Source organism: Cupressus sempervirens, chromosome 7 (assembly GCF_028749045.1).
Source record: "Cupressus sempervirens isolate cs-2001-9-10 chromosome 7, ASM2874904v1, whole genome shotgun sequence".
Taxonomy (NCBI): Eukaryota; Viridiplantae; Streptophyta; class Pinopsida; order Cupressales; family Cupressaceae; genus Cupressus; species Cupressus sempervirens.
Genome location: NC_143124.1, coordinates 460,072,619 through 460,095,816, shown reverse-complemented (window position 1 = coordinate 460,095,816; position 23,198 = coordinate 460,072,619). Strand labels below are relative to the sequence as shown.

General features: G+C 32.4%; 1 protein-coding gene and 1 pseudogene across 1 annotated transcript; both read right to left on the bottom strand.

The window, feature by feature from the left end:
- Positions 1–3,051: 3,051 nt before the first annotated feature.
- LOC149547540 (shikimate kinase 1, chloroplastic-like) lies at positions 3,052–5,528 on the bottom strand. The gene is made up of 5 exons (XM_089794143.1): positions 5,511–5,528; positions 4,069–4,123; positions 3,878–3,950; positions 3,700–3,765; positions 3,052–3,142 (listed from the first exon to the last, which is right to left on the bottom strand). The coding sequence occupies exons 1-5, from the start codon at positions 5,526–5,528 to the stop codon at positions 3,052–3,054; spliced, it is 303 nt and encodes a 100-aa protein (XP_089650269.1).
- A 488-nt stretch (positions 5,529–6,016) lies between these two features.
- The window catches only part of LOC149547539 (chaperone protein dnaJ 20, chloroplastic-like), a 67,711-nt pseudogene continuing 50,529 nt past the window's right edge, over positions 6,017–23,198 (bottom strand).

Genomic DNA, 23,198 nt, shown 5'->3' with positions numbered 1-23,198 from the left:
CAGAAGTAGATTAGAACTGTTGACTAAAAGACTAGCCACTATAGAAGTTTTTGTCTTTTCATTTAACTCTTACAAGTTGAATAGAAAATTATGAATTTCTAGTTGTTTTCATTATAGAAAATTTTTAATCTACATCTTCTTTTCTTTTGCAGATGGTACCAGCAAAGCTAAAGAGGCTGAAAATAGCAACACCAAAATAACAACCACGAGCATTAGTATTATGTTTCCAAATTAGTAAACCACATAGATATGTTTCAATGCATCTTTCTTTATCTAGAGAGAATTCAGTATTTCAAGGTGCTATAAACCTCTCCCCATCTTAAGGTTATCTCAACTAAAGTCTACAATCTTGTTTCACTAAGCATACTTGACCATTTATAATCGATATATTAAGCATATTCTGGAAAAAGAAATCAACTTAATTTCTTGAATTGCTAACAGAAACATAGGAGCATGAATCATCAGTTACTTGGCCAGCATGATGTTTCATTTTCTTGATTTGCAAAGCTTCTAAAGAATTTGTTCTCAACCTTCTAGTCTCAGATATAGAATTTGTGTTTTCCAATGATGGGTTGGTAGGATTCAATAGTTGAAAATTTAATAGCTTCAACTCCCTTTCAGTTGTAAATACTACAAAATGTTCCCTACTTCCAAAGGATTTTGGAAGAGGAGCTACTATTGGCAGAGATCTTACATCAAATTCATTGAGAAAAACACCAAGACTTGTACCAATTGCAACCAAGTGGGGCTGAAGAGAATGTACAACCATACAATATGCCTATGAAGAATTTATAATAGATTAGCTTCACCAAATATGATTCTAATTTCTTAGAAATTTGACTTACTAAATAATGAAGGGTAACAATTAACACATTATTGATAATATGTAATAATCAACAAACCCTAAAAATTAGGATAAAAGAAAGATTGTAAAAAAATAAGAATATGCAAACCTAGGACTAGATGAAATCCTAATTGCTCTATATTTGGCGATTCAGCTCTCCATGGCTCTGCCATTTGCATAAATCGGTCTTCTTATATTTCTAAGGGTTTTTGTAGGGTCTAGCAAGTAATAGGGAAGAATTTTTGCAAAGTAATTTGTTAATTTAAAGATTTACTAAGATCTAGCCTAGATTAAAAGACCTGCATTCTTAGGCTTTGGATAATTGGATAAACTCTTTAAAAGAGGAAATATGCTAGGAGGTTTTTTAACTTTTATACTCAAATTTGAAGCTCTAGAGTTCAAAGAATGGATTTGCCTTGGGTTTTCAAAGGAGATTTATCTTGTGCATGAAAACCATGTTATCCTTCATTCCCCTCTACATTCTTCAAGGGGTGTGGTGTGTCTTCCCTGTCACCCTTTCCTATTTCAGAATTGATTGACTACATGCACTTGGCAATGGCCTTGGTAAATATAATTGCAATTTTGATGAAATAATATTCTACCAAAGCCCTATCCTTATGTGTGTCTATGTGGAAATGGACCTCTCCAATAGTCTCCCTGCTGACACTTTGCTAAAAGTTGGCAATTGTTATTGGACCTAGTCTATGGATTATGAAAAGATAGCTATTCAATGTAGGAGATGTTTCTCAACTAATCATTTCAAAACCAAATGTTAAAGATCACCAACCACCAAAGAAACATGGATTCAAGAGGGAAGCTGATATGATGAATTGAGGTTGAGCCCCAACACCATGTTGCTCCACCTAGTGCTCAGATTTAAAAGGTTTATCTCATATATCTTTGACTTTTCAAGCACACATAATGTTAAGCCTCATCCTCTCACAGATGGAAATTCTTCTCCTGTTGAATATCCTTCACATGGATCTCAAGTATGTGAGTATATGGTTTCTTATGATGATAAATCCAAAGTAGATGACTTAGTCACCTCAATAGTTTCTACAAAATTAGAAATCTCTCTAACACCACGAGAAACTCTAATTGTTAGAAGTTCCCAGGCTTGTTCAAAGGAATCCTTTGTTACTTTCTAGCAAGAATGGATAGATGTAAGGAGAATGAAAACTCTCACTAACAAAATCTAGACATCCAATGTTGCTAAGGTCATCAAGTAAACAACAAAATAAGGATGAAATGTGTACTTTGGTGCACCCATATCTATGGGATGGGGTTTCTTTGTTACTTCTAGAATGAACTTCTAGTGCACCTCTATTAGAGGGTCAATGTGTACCATCATTTTTTTATGCATTCAATACATGGGACCAGACCCTTTATCCATAACTCACTAAACACACACACACACACACACACACACACACACACACACACACAGATTTTATAGTAAGTTTTCATGGGTTTTATTTATTTTAGGCCATATTTGCAAAACAAAAATACAGGAATATGAATCTAGATACATGTATTAAGGGATAATTTTAAAAATTAATCTTCTCAGTATGCACAAAGGGGGATTGAAGTTTTACACCTAAAAGGTTTGATTGTGGACCCATGTCCAAATCTTCAGCATTTCTAATTATTAGACTTAATTTAGTTAAGAAAAGTTTTTACATGTGCATAAAAATTTAAGAATAGTTGATTTTTCTCCCAAATATAACTTTAATTTTCTTTAACCAATGAACCTCTTCTTGTTTGAGAACCATTTTGAATTTACAATTATATAGCTTGATAGATATCAAGAGTTGTTCTCATTTTGTATACTCCAATAACAATTACATTTTTTATACTCTAATAACAATTACTTTCAAAAACAAAACAAAAAGAATTTCAAATCATTTCATCATTTCCAGCATTTCATATTAATGAACCAGTCAGAATTGGGACCAACATCCTTAGAAGTCAATTTATAATCACTTATTGCTCATGAAACCTAGTAAAACAAAGAATTGTGTTTGCTTGCTAACTAGTATATATATTGGAAATGCTTTATTAACAAATAGAAATCATAATTTTTAGATGCATTTGAAACTACCATTAATTTGTAGCAATAAAAGATGATAACTCTAGCAACACATAAAAGTAAAATGAAGAAAATGAACCTTAGAATAACCATTGCTAGATGATTGACCTAAAAGAGGTCAAAAATGTGTTCCAACAACTACAACTCTTTCAACCAGTGCCTCTAGTGGAACATCCAACCAAATAGTAATTCCTTGCTTCATATAGCCCCTTTAAATTTTAAATAAAATTTTGAAAAAAATGAAAAAACTAGTCATACAATTACTGCATTATAAGAATAAGCAAAATAAATGCTCAATATGAAGATTGTCAGCATAATACACTGCATTGTTCTACCAATTTTGAGCATGAACTACATCACCACATCTAGTGGCAACAACTAGATGATACATGGTAGATAATTATTTCACTACTTCACTCTATAGAAAATTAGTTTGTTAGTATAACTTGTAAATTCTTGTTGGTTAAATTTGCAAGCAGAAATAGGCTCTTTTCTCTATGAAGAGAAAGATTTGGTGTCAAATGCAAGAAAAAGAAAACTATTGGTATTGTGAGATATATAATTTCCTATAGTATAGAGTAGTTTAACCTTAAGTTAAGAAGTTAAAGATCTTCAAAAGATTAAACTGAGGAAAACTCAGATAGCTACCACTAAAACAATCAAGGAACATACGCACAATGCTACCTCTAAAACCCATAGCCATAAACCATGCAAGGGAAGGTACTCTAAGAAAGAGGAGAATACCTTAGAATCTTAGAAGCTCTACTCATTTTGATCTTTAAAAATTTGGGCAACAAATACACCTCCTACAACCTCCTCTACTAACCTATCACTGTTCATAACATCAAATTGTTTAAAGCACATAATGGAAACTGCAGCTTTTAAATGGTGATTATCATAATAGTAAAAGTGTAATAAACACCAAAAGTTCCTTGGAAACCAACCTGTCAAAAAAGTAATATCCCAAGGATTCTGATATAATCATTCCAATAGTTGTCTTTTCACTACTCATCATTCCTGCACTTAGAGAGATTTTTTCATCAAACCCTATTTATAGAAATGACTTTTGTAATCTATGGCTCTAGCATTTCCCTATTTTATAAATATATTTTTGGGTGTTGTAATCAGGACTCACCCACAAGGAATATACATCTTCCTTTGAATTCTAGAATAAACACATCGACCTTCTTCTACATCAGAAATCTCTTATCATGAAATTGAAATCAAATATATGCATCTTCAAATAGGAACAGGTTCTCAATCAACAATAGCACTCATGATAGTTGAGAAAACTACATGATTGTATATAACTAGGAGTAGTTAAATGTGAATATAAAACATGACACTGTGTGTACTACTATAAGTATGAAATTTTTTTTCCTTGTCATAAAATGTTGGATTACCAAATAATAATTAAATCTTCAACTCCCAAAACTTGATAAATTTACTAATTTTAATACAAGGATAGTACAATTGAACTTTTGATATTTGAACAAGCACAAAAGCATAGAGGAATTTTATTAGGATTCAGTCAAAGAAGGGCGTAGATCTAGATTTACTAATGAAAAAATTATAAATATATGAAAACAAAGATTCAATTGTTTTACTTAAGTAGATATTCAGGGGGATAAATAGCCACTTTGTTGAGGCATTGTCAGAAAGCCTAGGCAACTAAAGATTAAACCACAAGAACTTGAAAAATAAATTAGTTTATCCAATCAAAGTTGGAAAACAAATATAGAATTTGGAAAATCAAACAAAAAAACAAAAAAGTCCAAATCCTCAACCATCAGATTTAGATACCATAAAAGATTAAAACATTTACGAGCAAAGACAAACTACAAATCATACTAAAGAGAAGCCAAGGCAACCTCAACATTACATAAATTGAAGATAACCCATGGTAAGACTTGTTCTAGTGATCCTAACTTCCTCATCACATAGATATTGAAGAAAGGCCAAGGAAAACTCCTTGTTCTAGTAAGCCAAACAATTCTTCTTGGCACTAAATATTGAAGAGAACCCAATGCAAAATTTGTTCTAATGATCCAAATTGGTTTTAGATGTCAATCTTTCTTTTCCATCTCATAATAACATATTGATTCAAGCCAAGAAATATTTCATTCTTACAACAACAATGGGGAAACTACAAAGAAGGAAAAACACAATTTATTAAACAATACTGATGGAACAAAAACAAATAAATACAGTATCTATTTCATAGCTTTGTGAACAAACATTTCTATAGAATGACAATTTTCAAAGTGCTCTCCCACTAATTACCAAGGAACTACAAGTTTATTTTTCACAGTTCCAATTAATTAAATAGGTTTTCTAATGTAGATAAATGTTGATAAACTATTGTGTCCAAACACTTGGCTATATCTTTTTGTTGGGTTAATGTCTACTAAATAGACTAGATATGGCTAACTCCTAACATTAAAGGCGTCAAATGCACTTCATACCATATAACACTTGTTTGTATATGATATCCATAGACTTGCATGGAAACAAACATGAAAATCAGCACTATTCCTTAAGCATCTCAGTCATAAAAAATCTCCTAAAGAAGCAAACACTTTTTCTAAATCGCATTCATATTAAAGCACATTATTCCTTAAGCATCTCAGTCATAGCTTAAAGCACATTAATACTAAAAGTAATCTCACTAAAATTCTTTCATATGTTCTATTGCTTCACTTTTTATAAAAAACTAAAAAGTATATGTGTTTATAAAAAACTCGCACGTATGTTAAACGAAAGCTCTCACCTATGTTAAATAATAATGTTAGGTATAATACAAATGGACATGTTGAAGCATACCCTTGTTGTTTTAAGCCAAAATTCTTTTCCATTAAGAAAGATATATAATATAAATCATTGCTTCACTCTGGCATCAATTCACAACTAAGGAAACAACTACAAAATAAACTTTAATATTATATGTATAATAACTCATAATAGCTTACTTTGGAATAACACAAGCTTGCCAAGTACTATAAGAATTTAGAAGTCAAAAGTGGACTAGTATCTAGGAAGAAGTTTTCAAGTCAATGCAACTTTTCATGCTTATGAAGGTCCTCTTTTGCAGTCCATAAAATAGGCTTTTTTGTTAGAGAAATTTGAGTATTATCTAATTACAAGTAGAATTCCTCTTTTGACGCATCCTAGCAGCCCAGGACAATGGTTCACTCCCATTGTTTACATCACCTCTCCATTTCATATTTGAGAGATGAGCTTCCCACCTTGATTTCCATTCTTCTTTCATAAGATCCTACCAGAATTCAATAACTAAACTCAATATGGAATGGTAAAATAGTAAACATTACTATTATAGAGCACAAAACACATCTTCATCATGCACATAACAACAAAATATGATTCTGGAAGAAATAAAATATTTAATGTAAGAACCCCTGAAAACTAAGAGGTACATGAATCCTATCAATCAAGATGGGATCAATAATGTCATTATTGGTACTCAACATATGTAGTCCTTGAATATGGGAAGAGGAATTGGCACTTCAAAGCTCAAATGTATTTACTTTTAATCAAGAAAGTTATAGTTCTCATTCTATTCAAACATCATCAATATAGATATATATTATATATTTTGAGGTCCATTAGGAAAATTGGTATTAACTGGCAATGAAGTGATATGACCTAGACTCACAGGGTTAGAAGCTTGAATAAGAGTACACTTTGCAAGTTGCCAAAATAGAAAAAAGCTTGGAGAGTTAGATATCAAAATAGAAATTGAAATTTAAAAAGATGGCTGCCTTGAACAACTAGATTGAGTTTTGTCTTGTGATAAAATGTCAAATTACCAAATAACAATTGAAGCAAAATAGACAGAGTTCCTAAATCTTCAACTCCCAAAACTTGATAAATTTACTAATTTTAATACAAGTTTAGTTACAATTGAACTTTTGATATTTGAATAGGCACACAAGGATAGAGGAATTATATTAGGATTCAATCAAAGAAGGGCACAAATTCAGATTTACTAATGAAAAAAATATAAATATATGAAAACAAAGATTGAGTTGTTTTACTACAGTGGATATTCAAGCGGATAAACAACCACTTTGCTGAGGCATTTTTAGAAAGACTAGGAAACTAAAGATTAAACCACAAGAACTTGAAAATAAATCAGCTTATCCAATCGAAATTTGAAAACAAAAATAGAATTTGAAAAATCAAACAAAAAAACAACAAAGTCCAAATCCTCAACCATCAAATTTAGATACCATAAAAGCATAAAACATTTCCAGGAAAAGACAAAATACAAATCATGAGCAACCAAAAATTGAGTTGTTTTCATTGCATCAGATATACATTCAAAGTTCTCAAACCTTCAACCATAAGAAAAGCAAAAGATTTTATAGGGTTAGTTGAAAGAAATTAGATGCCCAGATAAACTTTGAAGATTAGATAGATAGAAGAGATGGGCAAAATCTTCCACACCATAACTTGAAATATAAAACTTTCCACCCCCAGACACCTATGGACTACACAAATCTAAAGCATTATTTCCCAATCAATCATTGCAAGTAGGTATCAAGTTGATTTATAAACTTAGAGCTTTAAATATTAGATAATTAAATACCAACACAAGTTAACTCCTCTGACATAGTTACGGTTGGAGATTAAAACAAAAACATCAATTTTGATTACTTAACAAGACAAAGCACAGAACAACACAGATCTTGACCCCCAAAACATGCATTCTTTTAAAAAAAAATCCACAAATCTTAATCCCTAGCATAAGAAAACCTTCACAAAGTTGAAATCTTAATAACCAAAAATTGCAAATTTAATGCATCAAATTGTAATAACCTTATCATCATCAACTTAGCTCATATAGATGTTAAAGAAGATAAATAATAAAAAAATCATCGGCTTTGATTGAGTGGATCCAAACAACCAGAAAGATAAAATCTATTTTCACTCTTGTGATGAGAACTGATATTCATCAAATCTACTTGAATGAGATTTTAGGTGTCTAAAGCAACCAAAACCAATAAGTACATTGAATTTTCTTGAAATATGCAATCAGGATTGATAGATAATTGTCACACAAAACTAGTAGGAACACAAGGGTAGAAGTAATAAACTAGTCCATTAGCTCTACTTGAATGGATTTTTAAACCAAAAATATGAAAATGTCTTTAGCTTAAGTAGGTTTTAAAAATGAAAAAGTCATCAAACAAAACAAAATTTGTTTGCTCAATGCCCTTACCTATTGTGGGTAGTCCCAGCGCTTGTTTTCAAAAGATCTAGAGACAAACCCCATTGCAAGATGACTATCATATAAATTCTTCCTCTTAGGATGAGAAAGAATATCATAAGAATCTTGCACTTCAATAAACCTTCTTGTATAGTCCTCTACATGCTAAGGAGGACACACATGAGGATGATACTTTCTAGCCAGCTGTCGATATTCCTACTTGATATCATCTAACCCCACTTCACCAAATATACCAAACAATTTATAAAAGCTCTGAGATAGCCATTACTCCATAGATCCCATCATTTCTCTAGTAGAGGGACTCAAGGAAGACCTCATTGAATGCAATTATGGGTATTTCATTTGACCAAAACTGAGGCCACTAGAGGGCTTGTGTAGAGTTTTTCTTAGAGATAAGCATGTGGGTGGTAACTCAGGTCACATTAGGCCCAACCCAGTGAATGACTTTAGCTATGGAAGCTGACACATGAGCCTATAATAGCTTAAGTGCCAGCGTAAGTGCCCCTTATGGTTCTAGTGCTAGTACTAGCAGCTTTACCACCACCTTGCCCAGGATCTATTCTAGTTACAGTCGAAGAACCACCAATTCTTTACTTAGAAACTAAGGCAAATCTAGTTGTAGAGACATGACCTAGCCTAGCATTCATTCCATATTGATATAGGTAATATGCACCAATAGCAAGACCACCACTGAAAGAAAAGGAAGCTAACTAAGTTGCCCCTATGGGAATCAATTGTTTGTTACCCATGAAGCCCCAATACCTACAAATTTCCATGATACCCTTACATGAAAGAATCAAATAATGATATGACTATAAGCCCACACAAATACAATATTAAATTTTAACATACTTTTTGACCAATACTATTCTATGATACTTTTAAAATATTAAGGTTATGACCCGAGTTGGTTGAAATTTTGACCAACTTGAGAATACTTAGGAAATTTTTAACCAATATGGGGATGTAAACCAAAAAATAAAAGAAATCATGTCTTTGGTCAAAAAATTTGGTAGAAAAACAAGTTCAAATGTACTAGTGAATTAGGAGGAGTGCTTCCTCAACTCCACTGATGCAATCACCAATGGGAACTCAGTATAAATTGAAAGATGTTTCACATTTCATCAAATCACAATGCCACAAAAAGTGTGCTCATGTGAGACAAGACTCTATACAATAACAATAGATGATCCTTTCTCCAATTCATCACAACAGTAGAATTTACATTAGCTTGAGACAAATACTAGAACTAAAATATTGCACAATCATCGCAACATAATAAAATGATTGGCTTCATTATTATTCATAAACATACATTCACAAAAATAAAACACTCTAATGCAAGAGCATCCTGGGTACAAGGGAAGTCTTGCATCACCCAAAAATATTTTATTTTTAGTCTTTTCCATTTTAATAAGGACTAGTAGATAGGGTGGTTACTATTTATGGGAACTTACTATTTTTAGTAAGTTTTTCATAAAAGCACAGAATGTTCTCATTTTCTATAGGAAGCTCCATTTTAGAGTTGTAAGCCTACCATAAAAATCTCATTACTCAAGCATTAGTATCAGAGAAGTTAGTATCCGTGGAAAAATTTGTAGAAAAATCTTCAAGCTCACTGTTGGAGACCTTAGAGTGCCTGAATGAGGTTTGCAAACTTGATGGAAAGGTGTTAGCATTGTTTTGAGCCTATAGATCATGAGTTGGTATTTTTTAAAAGTGGTTATATAGCCAATCAGAGCAATGGTTCGTGAGTTATGGCCTTCAAAATTTTGGCTACCAAAATTTCTAAATAATTTGTCAAAGATGTATTTGGCCAACTCTATGTGTATTGTTAGGGTCTGTCAGCCCTAGGTATTAATTTTGAGCATCTAGAACCTTCTCGAGCAGCATAAAACTACCTATTTAAGAAAGGCTTGAACATTGTCTAGGATAGCTCTAGGTGATAGTTCATAGCTTGTCCTACAAATTATTATACTTATGAATTTTGTAATTTCACATTTGTGGTGCAAATAAGAATTCTATATTTTGTTTTCACATTTTCTATTGTTTCTATATTTCTGTTATGAGTTTATGGTATTAAGGTGAGCTCCCTGCTTCAAGTGGTATTAGAGCTAGAGTTCTTGAGTTTGTGTCACTAACTATGAGGTATTTTGCACCAGGATTGTGGTTTGGGCTGAGCATGTAGATAACTAATCAATTGTGAGGTAGTTTGCACTAGGGTTTCAGTGAAAGCATGAAAATGCCTCCACGAAGGGAGCATGGCAGAAGAGCTATAGGTGTTACACCTAAGGGTTTTTGAGCCCTCCAAAGACAAATTCAAGCATTGGAAGAAAAAATGTGCAAAGGAATGGATCTTCCCATAAGAGATGGAAGTGAAGACGAGGTTGAAGTAGAAGAAAATGCCAAAGCAGAGGTAGTTCTAAATCTAGAGAAAGAGAGGCTTTTAGGGCCATCTCCAAGATTCTAAAAAGACCTAAATTTGAGGTTCCCATATTTTTGAGAAATCTTAACCCAGAGGAGCTAATTGATTGGATCAATGAACTAGAGTACTTTGATTATGAAGATATTGTTGATCCTAATAGGGTGAAGTTTACGAAGGCAAAATTAAAAGGACAAAGGACAAAATAGAAAAGGTAAGGGAAAAAATCACCAGATGGGATCAAATAAAAAATAAAATGAAGCAGCAATTCATTCCTGTGGATTATGAGCTTGATCTATTGAAGAAGATGCAAGGGTTGAAGCAAGCAGGAAAATCTATTCAAGAGTATACCGAAGAGTTCTACCGAGTTCTCATTAGAATTAACCATGTAGAAGCTGATAAGGAGAAAGTCAATTGTTATCTTAATGGGTTAAAACTCAACATTTAGGATGAGCTATGTCTAGTTCAAATGAGTAGTATTGAAGAGGCATACCATTTTTCCCTAAGATTTGAGGAGATACTAAGCAAGAAGTTTGACAATGAGAATAGTGGAAGAGGTCGTGGTGGAAGATTTGGTGGACAATATTATGGTGGTCTTAATGATGATCAAAAGAATAGGGATGAGGCTAGAAGTAGTAGTCAGAACTAGAAGGAAAATAATTTCAATCATTTCCATGATCAAAATAATAAATATTAGAGAGGAAGAGGGAGAGAACAAGGATATAGAAGAGGAGGCTTCTGTGGAAAATGTTTTCACTGTAGAGAAGAAAGGCATTGAGCATTTGAATGTACCCAACACCAAGATCAAAGAATAGAAGGTCATGTGAGAGTTGCACATGTTGATGAAAATGTCAAATCATCACATTCTAAAGATGCTGAGAGAGGAGAAGTCCTAGTTAACTAAAGAGTCTTGGTAAGTGGTGAGAATGATCTTGAGCAAAGAAGGAGCTTGTTTCGCACAAGGTGCAGATGTGAAGATAAGCATTGTGATGTGATCATTGATGGTGGAAGTACTAACAATCTAGTGTCAGAAATGATAGTCACTAAGTTGAAGCTAAAGATGTAGAAACACCCATGTCCATATCATATTGCTTGGGTGCAAGATGACCACAAGGTCATGGTCAATGAGCAGTGCTTAGTGAAGTTCAAGATTAGAAGCTACCAGGATGAGGTACTATGTGATATCATATCTATGGACATATGTCATATGTTGTTAGGTAGGCCATGGTAGTTTGATAGGCATGTTGTACATGATGGGTGAGAAAATACCTACACTCTAACTAAGGATGGAGTGAAATATAAGTTGAAGTCATTGAAAGATAAAGAAGAAAAGGTATGTAGTGCTACTAGAATATGTTTTGTTGCTGGAAAAGATTTTCTAAAGGTATGAAACATGATCATATGTGTTTTTTTATAATTCCTAAAGATAGTAAAGAAGTAGAGGAGGTACCTACAGAAGTTGCAAATATGTTCGAAGAGTTTTCTAATATTGTATCAGATAATGTACCTAATGGATTGCCCCTAATGAGGAAGATTAGTCTTCAAATGGATTTGATTCTAGGAGCCAATTTGGCAAACAAGGTAGTGCATAGAATGACACTAGCAAAAAGTGAAGAGTTGAATAGGCAAATTCATGAGTTGTAACAGAAGGGGTTGATTTGAGAGAGTTTGAGTCCATGTACTATACTAGTAGTATTAGCACCAAAGAATAATGGAGAATGGAGGATGTCCATAGATTCTTGTGCTATCAACAAGATCACAATAAAGTATAGCTTTCCATTGCCAAGATGGATGATATTATGGACTATTTGAGTGGAGCTAAGTATTTCAAAAAGATAGATCTGAAGAGTGGGTACTATCAGATTCTTCTTAGTGAAAGTGATGAGCGAAAGACTACTTTCAAGACAAGGGAAGGACTATATGAGTGGTTAGTCATGCCTTTTTGGCTAACCAATGCACCAAGAACTTTCATGAGGTTCATGAATGAGATACTAAAGGAGTTCTTGGGTAAGTTTGTCATTATTTACCTGGATGATATATTGATCTTTAGTAAGGCATTATAGGAGCATTTGATTCATATTCGCAAGATGTTTGATAAGTTAAGGGAAGAAAAGTTGTTGATAAACCTAAAGAAGTGAAATTTTGTAAAGAAAGAGTCGGTGTACCTGGGATTTGTAGTCTTAGGAGAAGGTCTAAAAATGGACCCAAAGAAAGTGAAGGCTATCCTTGAATGGGTTAGTCCAAGGAGTGTGATAGAGGTAAGATCTTTTCATGGACTGGTTATATTTGATAGAAAGTTCATAAGAAGTTTTAGCAATATTTGTGGACCCTTGATTGAAACAATGAGAAGAGATAGGAAAGAGTTTAAGTGGACTATAGGAGCAGATAAGAGTTTTAATCTGTTAAAACAAAAAGTTATTGGGCAACATATTTTAGCACTTCATGATTTTAATAAAGTGTTTGAAGTAGATTGTGATGCTAGTGGTACTACAATAGGAGTTGTTTTGAGCCAGGAAGGTAGACCTATTTCTTATTTCAGTGAAAATTTTATTGATGTAAAAAGAAAATATTCTATTTATGATCACGAATTTTATGCTATAGTTCAAGCATTGAAGAAGTGGAGACACTATCTTCTTCCTATGGAGTTTTCTTTATATACTGATCATAAAGCTTTGTAATATTTGAATAATCAAGGAAAATTAAACAAAAGGCATTTAATGTGTGTTGAGTTTTTGTAAAGTTTTACATTTGTTTTGAAACATGGGAGTGGGAAGTCTAAAAAAGCTATAGACACTCTTAGTAGAAGACAACTTTTGCTAGCAAAAATGTAGATAGAGGTGGTTGGGTTCAAGGAACTTAGTACATTGTATCCAAATGATCCTAATTTTAGTGAAGTGTGGAAGGCTTGTACAGAACCTGTTACACTTGACAAGACACAGTGGTTGGATTTCATGATCTAGGATAATATGTTGTTCAAAGGAAGCTAGTTGTGCATTCTCAAAATTTCAATGAGAGAGAATCTCATCAAGGAGAAGCATAGTGGAGGATTGGATGGATATTTTGGTAGAGATAAAACCATAGCTTTGGTTGCTAAAAATTACTACTAACCATAGTTGCAGCAAGATATGATGAAGTTTGCACAAAGTTGCAGTGTATGTTAGATGGCAAAAGGAGTGAAGCAGAATATAGGGTTGTATCAGCCATTACCTATACTAGAGAATCCATGGAGGATATCAACATAGATTTTTTTCTTGGATTACCAAGGACACAGTGTGTGCATGATTCTATTTTTATGGTGGTTGACATGTTTTCAAAGATGGCACATTTTATTCCTTACAAGAAGACTAGTGATGTTGTTCATGTAGCAAAGTTATTTTTTAGAGAAGTGGTGAGATTACATGGTTTGCCAAAGAGTATAGTTTTTGATCAAGATACCAAATTTGTTGGGTATTTATGGTGTACATTGTGGAAGAATTTGAAGACAATTTTGAATTTTATTTCATCACATCATCCACAAATTGATAGATAGACAGAAGTTGTGAATCCCAGTTTCAAAAATTTGTTGAGATGCTTGGTTAGAGATAAACCAAAAGGATGGGATATGATTTTATCATGGGCAAAATTTGCATATAATAATTATATCAATAGGAGTACTGGTAAATCACCATTCCATATTGTATATGGAAGTAGTCCCAAAAATGCTTTTGAACTAAGGCAGTTGGATAAAGGAGAGATAAGTAGTGCTGAAGCAGAAGATTTTGCTAAACATTTGAAGAACATCCATGAGGAGGTGAAGAAGCACAACATAAAGATGAATATATAGTACAAGGCCAAGGTAGATGTGAAAAGGAGATATAAAGAATTTTAGATTGGAGATGAAGTCATGGTTCATTTGAGAAAGGAGCATTTTCCACTAGGTACATATAATAAGTTAAAAATGAAGAAGTTTGGACCATGCAAGATAGTGAAGAGGCATGATTCTGGCAATGTGTATGAAGTGGAGTTGCTTGTTGAATTGAATATTTCACTAGTATTTAATATTTTAGATTTGATAGAGTATTATGAAGGAGGTGATGGAGATGAAGTTGCAGAAATGTAGTAGAGCATTCTAGTAGCTAGCTCGACTACAAAGGAGATTGAGGAGATACTAGACAATCATGTAGGAAAAAGTACCAAAAATAGAACTTATGAGGAATATCTGGTCAAATAGAAAGGGGGACCATTTGAGGATTCATCCTGGCTAGCAAAGGAGGAGGTTAACCCTCTTGGTTTTCCTCTGAACACTTAAGATGTAATGGAGTCACTTCTCAAATTACCCTAGCTGTATGATGCAAGAGAATCCTAGGTACAAGGGCAATCTTCCATCACCCAAAAATATTTTATTTTCAATATTTTCCATTTTAATAAGGACTAGTAGATAGGGTGGTCACTATTTATGGGAACTTACTATTTTTAGTAAGTTTTTCATAAACACTTGGAATGTTCTCATTTTCTATAGGGAGGTTCATTTTAGAGTTATAAGCCTACTATAAAAATCTCATTGATCAAGCATTAGTATCAGAGAAGTTATTGCCAATTTTTGGTGAAAAAAATTGTAGAAAAATATTCAAGCTCACCATTGGAGGCCTTAGATTTCCTAGATGAGGTCTGAAAACTTGACAAAAGGGCACTAGCGTGATTTTAAGCATGTAGATCAGGAGCTGGCATTTCTTAAAAGTTGTTATAATAGCCAATTAGAGCAACGGTTCATGAGTTATGAGCTTCAGAAATTGAGCTACCAAAACTTATAAAATAATTTGTCAAAGATGTATTTGGTTGACTCTATGTGTATTGTTAGGGTCTATCGGCCCTAGGTATTATGTTTGAGTAGGGTATGTGCAGGATCATGGTCAACCAAAGTATGCCTTTAAGTGGCAATAAAAAAATAGTAAATTAAATTTATGTCAACTTGACATGCAATTTTAAACTTGTTATGAACTTCCATCACAAAGTTGTGTGAAAAGAATCTAATAGGAAATTGAATTTAGTTTCTAAACTACTAGGTCATATTTGAAGAAAGGAAAGCTTGATTGATCAAAATTTTGAATTTTAGTGTTATAGTACAAAATAATCAGGTCAAAAATAAGAAGTAAGCATATGTATGAACACCTTAATCAAAATCAAATGATAATATTTTTTAATAAGATTCTAGATATAAGAAGTAGACTTATACCCTGATGTGACACATTTTTGGGTATTTTTATTCCAAATAAATAATTAATTATGAATTTTCTACTATAGTATTTTTAGAATTAAAAAATCCTGTGTCTAACCACCTTAACTAATTCAAAAATTCAAAAATTTTATTTTTTCTTTAATGTTCCTTATAGTAGAAGAGGTATCTAATGTAACAAATCTTTTGGATTTCAAAAATGTTATATCGTTAAATAGTTATATTTGTTTTTCAATAAGTGTATAAATCAACACTTTTTGCATGGATCCATTAGAAAATGAATAATAATTACTTATTAAAATCATAATTTGACAAAAATTACATTGATGAAAAGATAAGAACATTATTAGGAAACCCTTTTCATTTCATCAAATTTAGGTGAAAAAAAGTCACCAAACACATGTTTGAAGTAAAAAACACACAAGAACAGGCCAAACACATGTCTTCCTGACATTTTTAAAGTTGATCATGTAGGGTTGGTATCCAAAGAAATAATAGAGCTTATAAAGGTATTAATATTTTCATTTGGTATCAAGATGGGTGGAAAAAAAGCAAAAATAGATTTTGAAATGCTTTGAGACATTTCAAAACTACATATTTTTCAAATTGCCACTTTTTGGCACACCATGATCCTACACATACCTAGTATCTAGAACCTTCTCAAGTGGCATAAAACTACCTATTTAAGAAAGGCTCAAACATTGTCTAGGATAGCTATGGGTGATAGTTCACAGCTTGTCTTACAAATTATTGTACTTAGGTAGTCTATAATTCTGCATTTGTGGTGCAAATAAGAAGTCCATATTTTGTTCTTACATTGTCTATTGTTTCTATGTTTCTGTTATGATTTAATGGTATTAAAGCTCCTTGATTCACACTCTAACAAGAATAACTACACTCAGAATGAGAGCACCAATAGCATATATTATTGTAGTAAAATAATGGCCTTGAGTATATATTGCATCCATGTATTTAAAAGTAATCCTCTCCTCCCTTTGTCTTAGGAGTGAGAGCTCTTTAAATGCTAACTTATGCTAAAAACTAATAAAAAAAACCTAATTACATACAAACTGACTCTCTAAATGGTACTAAGTAGATCTCCACCCTTCTTTATATCAATTAATTGATGCATGATCATTTATGTGACTTAAATGAATAAAAGAATTAGAATATAAGAAGGTAGAAGTTTTGAGATGATCTAGAAGTGTCTAGGAGCTCTAAAAATGGAAGCCTGCCCTTCTCTAAGTGTTTCTAGGAGTTGAAATGTCATCAAAATACATTTCTAATGCATGGAATGCTCTAAAATAGCAACTAGCAATTAACTATTGGTACACTATTTCTTCGTCAAAAATTTTGGTGTACCTTGGAAAAAGGTGCACCTTTAGACCTTTAGGGAAGTGCACAAGGTGCTCAATTCACCAAAAAAACAAAGTTCTCAGTTTTGAAAATGGTTTCTAGGTTTGGCTGAACTGGTGTTCTAGATCACTCTTGTCTATTTATTTTGATATTTTTAATGATTTAGGCCCATTTGAAAAATTTATAAAAGCTATGCACTTTTCTCTTCAAAACTTTGTAAAATTGTGCATTTGTGCACCTTAGCATCTTTAGGACTTTGGGCATCTTCACGACTTTCAGTTTACGCACCTCCACACATTCGCACATGCACACCTTGGTAAATTATTTGTTCTATGGATGATAAGGATGTCATGATGACCTACACCAAAGATAAACATTAGTATGCTAGTGTTAGGGGTTTAAAATGATGCTAACTAACTAGATTCCTAAACCCAAACTACAAAATTTCCACTGCCTAAGGCACCTTAGAAGATACCCTATTCTTATAACTGATCTTTTTTGAGCCGAAGAAAGGGGTCCCAATTTTTGGAGTTCAAAATGGGGTGTGTCTTATGTAACCATAACAAGGCAGACACCATACTCCAAGGCTTTCACAAAGATGTTTACAATGGTCTTCTACTCTTTTAGAAAATGTATTACAAGGTCCTCCTAGTACACAACTATGATTTCATTAATAAAATTATAAAAGGCTACATCCATGGCCCTTTCAATTTTTTCTCCGACATTGGTGAGTCCAAAAGGAATTCTCACATACACATATGTCCCCCATGGTGTAGTGAAAGAAGTCTTGTACTATCCAACTTTAGATACCAATACTTCATTATAACCAGAGAAACCATCCATCATGGACATTGATTAAAACCCTATCACTCTATGTATAATAGCCTCCATGTTAGGTGATCCATAATTTTATCTTTCAAAGAAGAAGTATTTAGGTTCCTAAAATCAACACAGAGACTGATGTATCAATTCTTCTTTTTGATGGGTACCATGTTTAGACCCATGTAGAATTCCTAATTAGTTTTATGTTTCCCTCATCCTTGAGTTTCATTAATCCCTCTTGCATCTTAGGGGCCAAGATAGGATTTATCAATCTTTGATTTTGCCTAAAAGGTTTAGCACTTTCTTTAAGAGGAATGAAATATTTAAACAGATCTTCCCTACAAGCCTTCAAGTCCTCATATGACCATGCAAAGACTTGTGTGTATTTCCTTAACAACTCAATCAGAGATCCCTTGCATCAAGAGATGAGTTATTTCATATGTATACATTCTTTAGGGATTTAGGTTTACCCAGATTTATTTCCTCCAAGTTTTCTAGGTTCTTATCTTTACTACTTATGTTATTCTATCCTGATTATCAAAAATGCTTTCTAGGACAACTACACCTTTGGGCACTTTCTTCATTTTTAGTTGGATCACTTCTTTTCCAAAAATTGTGTCCTTACCATCTATGGTCTCTATTAAAGTTTTGAAATCCAACTCATGTCCATGATACTTACCTTCATAATTTTGAAAACTCAAAATATTTACATCATGTTAAAATACTTTAGAGCTTTCAACACTTTCAAGAATTGAAGGACTAGTTTGCACTTTTACTTTGGATGCTCTCATGAAATTTACGTCATATAGCTTAATGGCTAAATTCGATAGGAAATCTATGATCTTCTTATTTATTTTTTTGTCCATGTAATCCCAAAGGCATAAAAGGCTTCAATTTTGTCCCATAAAATATTCATGTACTTCTTTAACCTCTTATTATTTGATTTATAGAATTTCCAAACATGTGATACTTCTAACTTAGAATCACTAATTATATATAAATATTTTATACCATTTTTAATAACCAAACTTAAACCTAGGAGTAGTGCTTCATATTCTTCAATTTTAATTGGGCATGTATAGTCCAAAGAGAAAGAGTATCTAAAATTCTTCTTATGTGGTTAAGTACCACTCTAGTACTAGCCCTCTCTTTTGACTTGCACCATCAAAATACATAGTCCACAAATTTCCTTTTTCAATGCAATTTTTTACCTCTTGTGTTATTAGTACTAGTGCATTTTCTTTCTCTAAGAAAAACAATTTTTCCCTAAAATTATTTATTTCTATGTCGAAGAAACAAGTTTTATCATTATCCATTTTTTCCTCATTCATATGGGTGACCCTTGGTTCTTTACTTGTTTTAACATCTCTATCACTAATATGAAATATGGAAAAAGACAAATCATACTGTAAACTATGACCCATGGTAGCACTCCATTTTCTAGATAAAAACATACGACATTGAGGTGGGATATCCACTACCATCACACTCATAGTCAACTCATTATCTGGGTATACAAGTAATTTTGAAGGAAGTGTATTAATGGTTCCTATGATAGGAACTTCTCTAGAGTCTAAAACACAACACCTCCCTTGTTAAGTATCCACTTTCAAGCCAAGAGACTTCATAATCTTAAATGGCATAAAATTGTTTGAAACACCAAAATCAAACATAGAGTTTTTAAATATTTTTTCATTGATAATTAGACTCAAGAAGAGACGTTTAATATTTTCAATAAAGACTACTACATAATTATCAAGGTACATAGGGGGAATCTAAGATACTATGCCTTTTTCCTCCTTTTGTTTGGGTAGGGTTTGTATCCTCTCCCCTAAAGGCTTCTTATTTTTAGTAGCACTACCCTTTCCAACACCCCCTAACCATGCTAGGGTTTTATTATTTTTTTCCTCTATCCTATAAATTTTAGAAAAAGGAAATTTTATAGTAAAATATGATAACATGCATTGCATATCTATAGTAGTATAAGGAGGGATATCAATAAGCATATCTTTATCATTATGTAGTTGAAAAATAGTGCTCTCAGCTTGTTTTCTAGTTTTTACCTTTGGTATTTTGGCTTTAATAGACTCTTTCTTCGTGTTTGTATCTTGAGCATGTGGGTTCCTCTTTGGTTCAAATATTTTTTCTTTGACATATTTTACTTTCATAACCAAATGATTTTTTCTTTTACTTATAAGATTTTTTAGTGACATCCTTAATAAAAATACTAGATGATTTACCAAAATAATATTTAAAACCCTATTTCTCAGGTTATAAGTACTTTGAACCTAAATAACCATATCTATAGTTATTTTGTAAATTTATTCTTTCAATAGTTTCTCAAACTAATATGGCCTATATATTATGTCACATTACATACTCTATTATCCATTTCCTCATTGTACTTAGAAAAAAATTGTTGTTGAAACCTCTTATAGTTGTTGGAAATATAAGAGGAGTAATTGAGAGGAGAGGGGTGAATTAGTTACCACAAAAATAAATCCTAGATCCCTTAGATGTCAATACAAATCAAAACCAAAACTTTGTTGAAACTAAAGTACTATTGTTACTCAGTTAAAACAAAAGCACTCAGTCAACACTAACAATTTACTATCACTCAGCAAGTACGATAATATCAATTATTACTCAATAAATAATGAACATGAAAATATTAAGATATTAAGTTTGATTAACCATAATTAACTTAGCTTCATTCAAATTAAATAAATAGCATGAACACAAGAGATACCAAGATTTAACGCTGAAACCCAATTTGGGAAAAACCACCAATTCCAACTAGTTACTATTTTTCACTTTTTTGAAGTGAGCCCTATTATTAGCTAACCCTAAAAAGGTTACAAAATACACTATTAGGTGTAACCCTATTAAAGGATTTAATCACCCTATTAGGAGTGGCCTTGTTAGAGTTCTTTAGACACTTCAATCTAGAAATGCCACCTTGTTAGATGATTTACAAAATAGCCGGTAGGCTAACTCTATTAAGAGATTTGATTCACTACTACAATGGTTAGAGAGTAACAATGACTTGAACTAATTGCTAATGCAATTATCTTTGCTGATTCAAATCTCAATTCTACCTTGAATACTCGATCCTTCCTAATTAGATTTATCTTTGTAGCTCAACAAAGATATTCTTCTTATCCTTCCAATTCACCTCATCTAAGCATCATCTTTTCTTCCATACATTCTCACATCTCCAATACTCAACTTGATATTATACTTATACCATATACATTATCAATTTGGCTTGAATACAACTTAAAATAATTAATATTGATCTCTTTAGTCAGCTAGAACCAAAAAAGAACTACATTAAACTTAATATGCAAAAGCAATAAAATCCTTTATTAGCCAACCTAGCTCAGTAGACACTAACTCTAAAATTATTTTCCTATGTTAACCAAGTAAGATCAGTTAACACTACAACTTCATAAATTTCCTTTAGTAACTGAGTGAGATCATTTAACCTTCGTTCCATGCCAACTTTCCTTTTTTTAATCGAGTGACCTCAATTAATAGTAAAATTTTGTGAACATCTCTTTGGTGCCAGAGTGAACTCAGTAGAAACTATCTTCTAAATTTGATAAACTCTAGAATGCTCGATAGACATAGAAAATTGTCTTCATCACCCAAGTGAGATTGGAAGATATTGACTAGCAAAGATATGACATTCTATGTAACATAAAAGAAAAAATACAATTGATCTATTGTTTTCAAAAATCTCTCGCTTTGGCATTGATAGCAACACAACATGTCATAATAAAATGAAATTCTAGAGAAAAATAAAAGCAAGGATAATATCCTTAGTTTGATTTTGATTCTCATCCATGAGAACTCCCTCTATCAGTTTGAGCTCTGTTTGACATCAATCTCTCCCTCTAAATGATTTGCTAATCTCAATTTCTCCCTCTGTTAGCAAACTCTCCAAGTTTTACTCTTCAATAAACTCTTCCTCTTTGATAGCTCATTTATTACAAAAAAAATCTTGATATAGAAATCTCTCCCTTCAAAAATTTTCTAAACTCTACCTTTACAAAATTTATATGATATGATAGAAAACTCTCCCTCTTTGACATCTTATGCTAAAGACAATATTCAATGAGTTTTAATGTACCTAATGCACATATTCATATGCAATCTACCTATTCATTACTGCATCAACTTGACTGCTCTAAAAGAAATAATCAGTTGATGCATCACTAAATGTTGTTTAGTGAGCTTTAGATAGGGTATGATCCCTAGCTTAGCTCTTAAATATAAAAATACAACCTTAGGTAATGGCTTGGTGAATATCTCTAAAATTTGTTCTTTTGTATTCACATATTCTAATCTCACCTCTTTGTCTTGCACTAATTCTCTCATAAAATGATATTTTATCGTAATGTCCTTGGTCTTGGTATGCATCATAGGATTCTTTGATATAGTAATTACACTGGTGTTATCACAAAAGATAACTATTAGATCCTTGGTTTCTACTTTCATACCTACCAATAGTTGCTTGAACCAAACAATATTGAAACAACTGACTATTGTTGCAACATATTATGACTTTGCTATAGACTAAGAGATGCAATTATGCTTTGTACTTATCCAAGACACTAGTTTCTTTCCAAGAAAGAATTCTCCACCATTGGTGCTCTTCCTATCATCAATACTTCTTGCCCAATCTACATTAGTGAAGGCTTTCAAATCAAATTTGCCTCCTTTCTTATACCATAATCAATAATCTTTAGTACCTTTTAGATACTTCATGATTCTCTTTATTCCCATCATATTATTTTATTTAGGATTAGCTTAAAATCTTGCCACCATACCAATTGCAAGTGCAATATCAAGTATTGTATGCACTACATATTGAAGTTTTCCAATCATGGATCTATATGTGGTCTGATCTACCTCTTTGCAATCATCATTTTTGGAAATCTTATGTCCAGTATAGATAGGTGTTCCAACTAGTCTTGAATCCTCCATTCCAAACTTCTTTAGTATCTTCTTGATATACTTTAATTGAGTAATGTAGATACCATCTTGCTTCTATTGACTCTATAAGCCAACAAAGACTTTGATCTCTCCAAACATTGACATCCCAAATTCCTTACTCATTTCTTTAGAAAAAGATTTACATAAGTCATCATAACCAATAAATAGTATATCATCTACAAATATTTCTGCCAACAATAT

Coding starts and splice junctions, on each gene's coding strand:
- LOC149547540 (XM_089794143.1), bottom strand. Junction 3,951..4,068: donor AAGATGTATATTCCTTGTGG/GTGAGTCCTGAT, acceptor CTCTAAGTGCAG/GAATGATGAGTAGTGAAAAG. Junction 3,766..3,877: donor GGATATTACTTTTTTGACAG/GTTGGTTTCCAA, acceptor TGTTATGAACAG/TGATAGGTTAGTAGAGGAGG.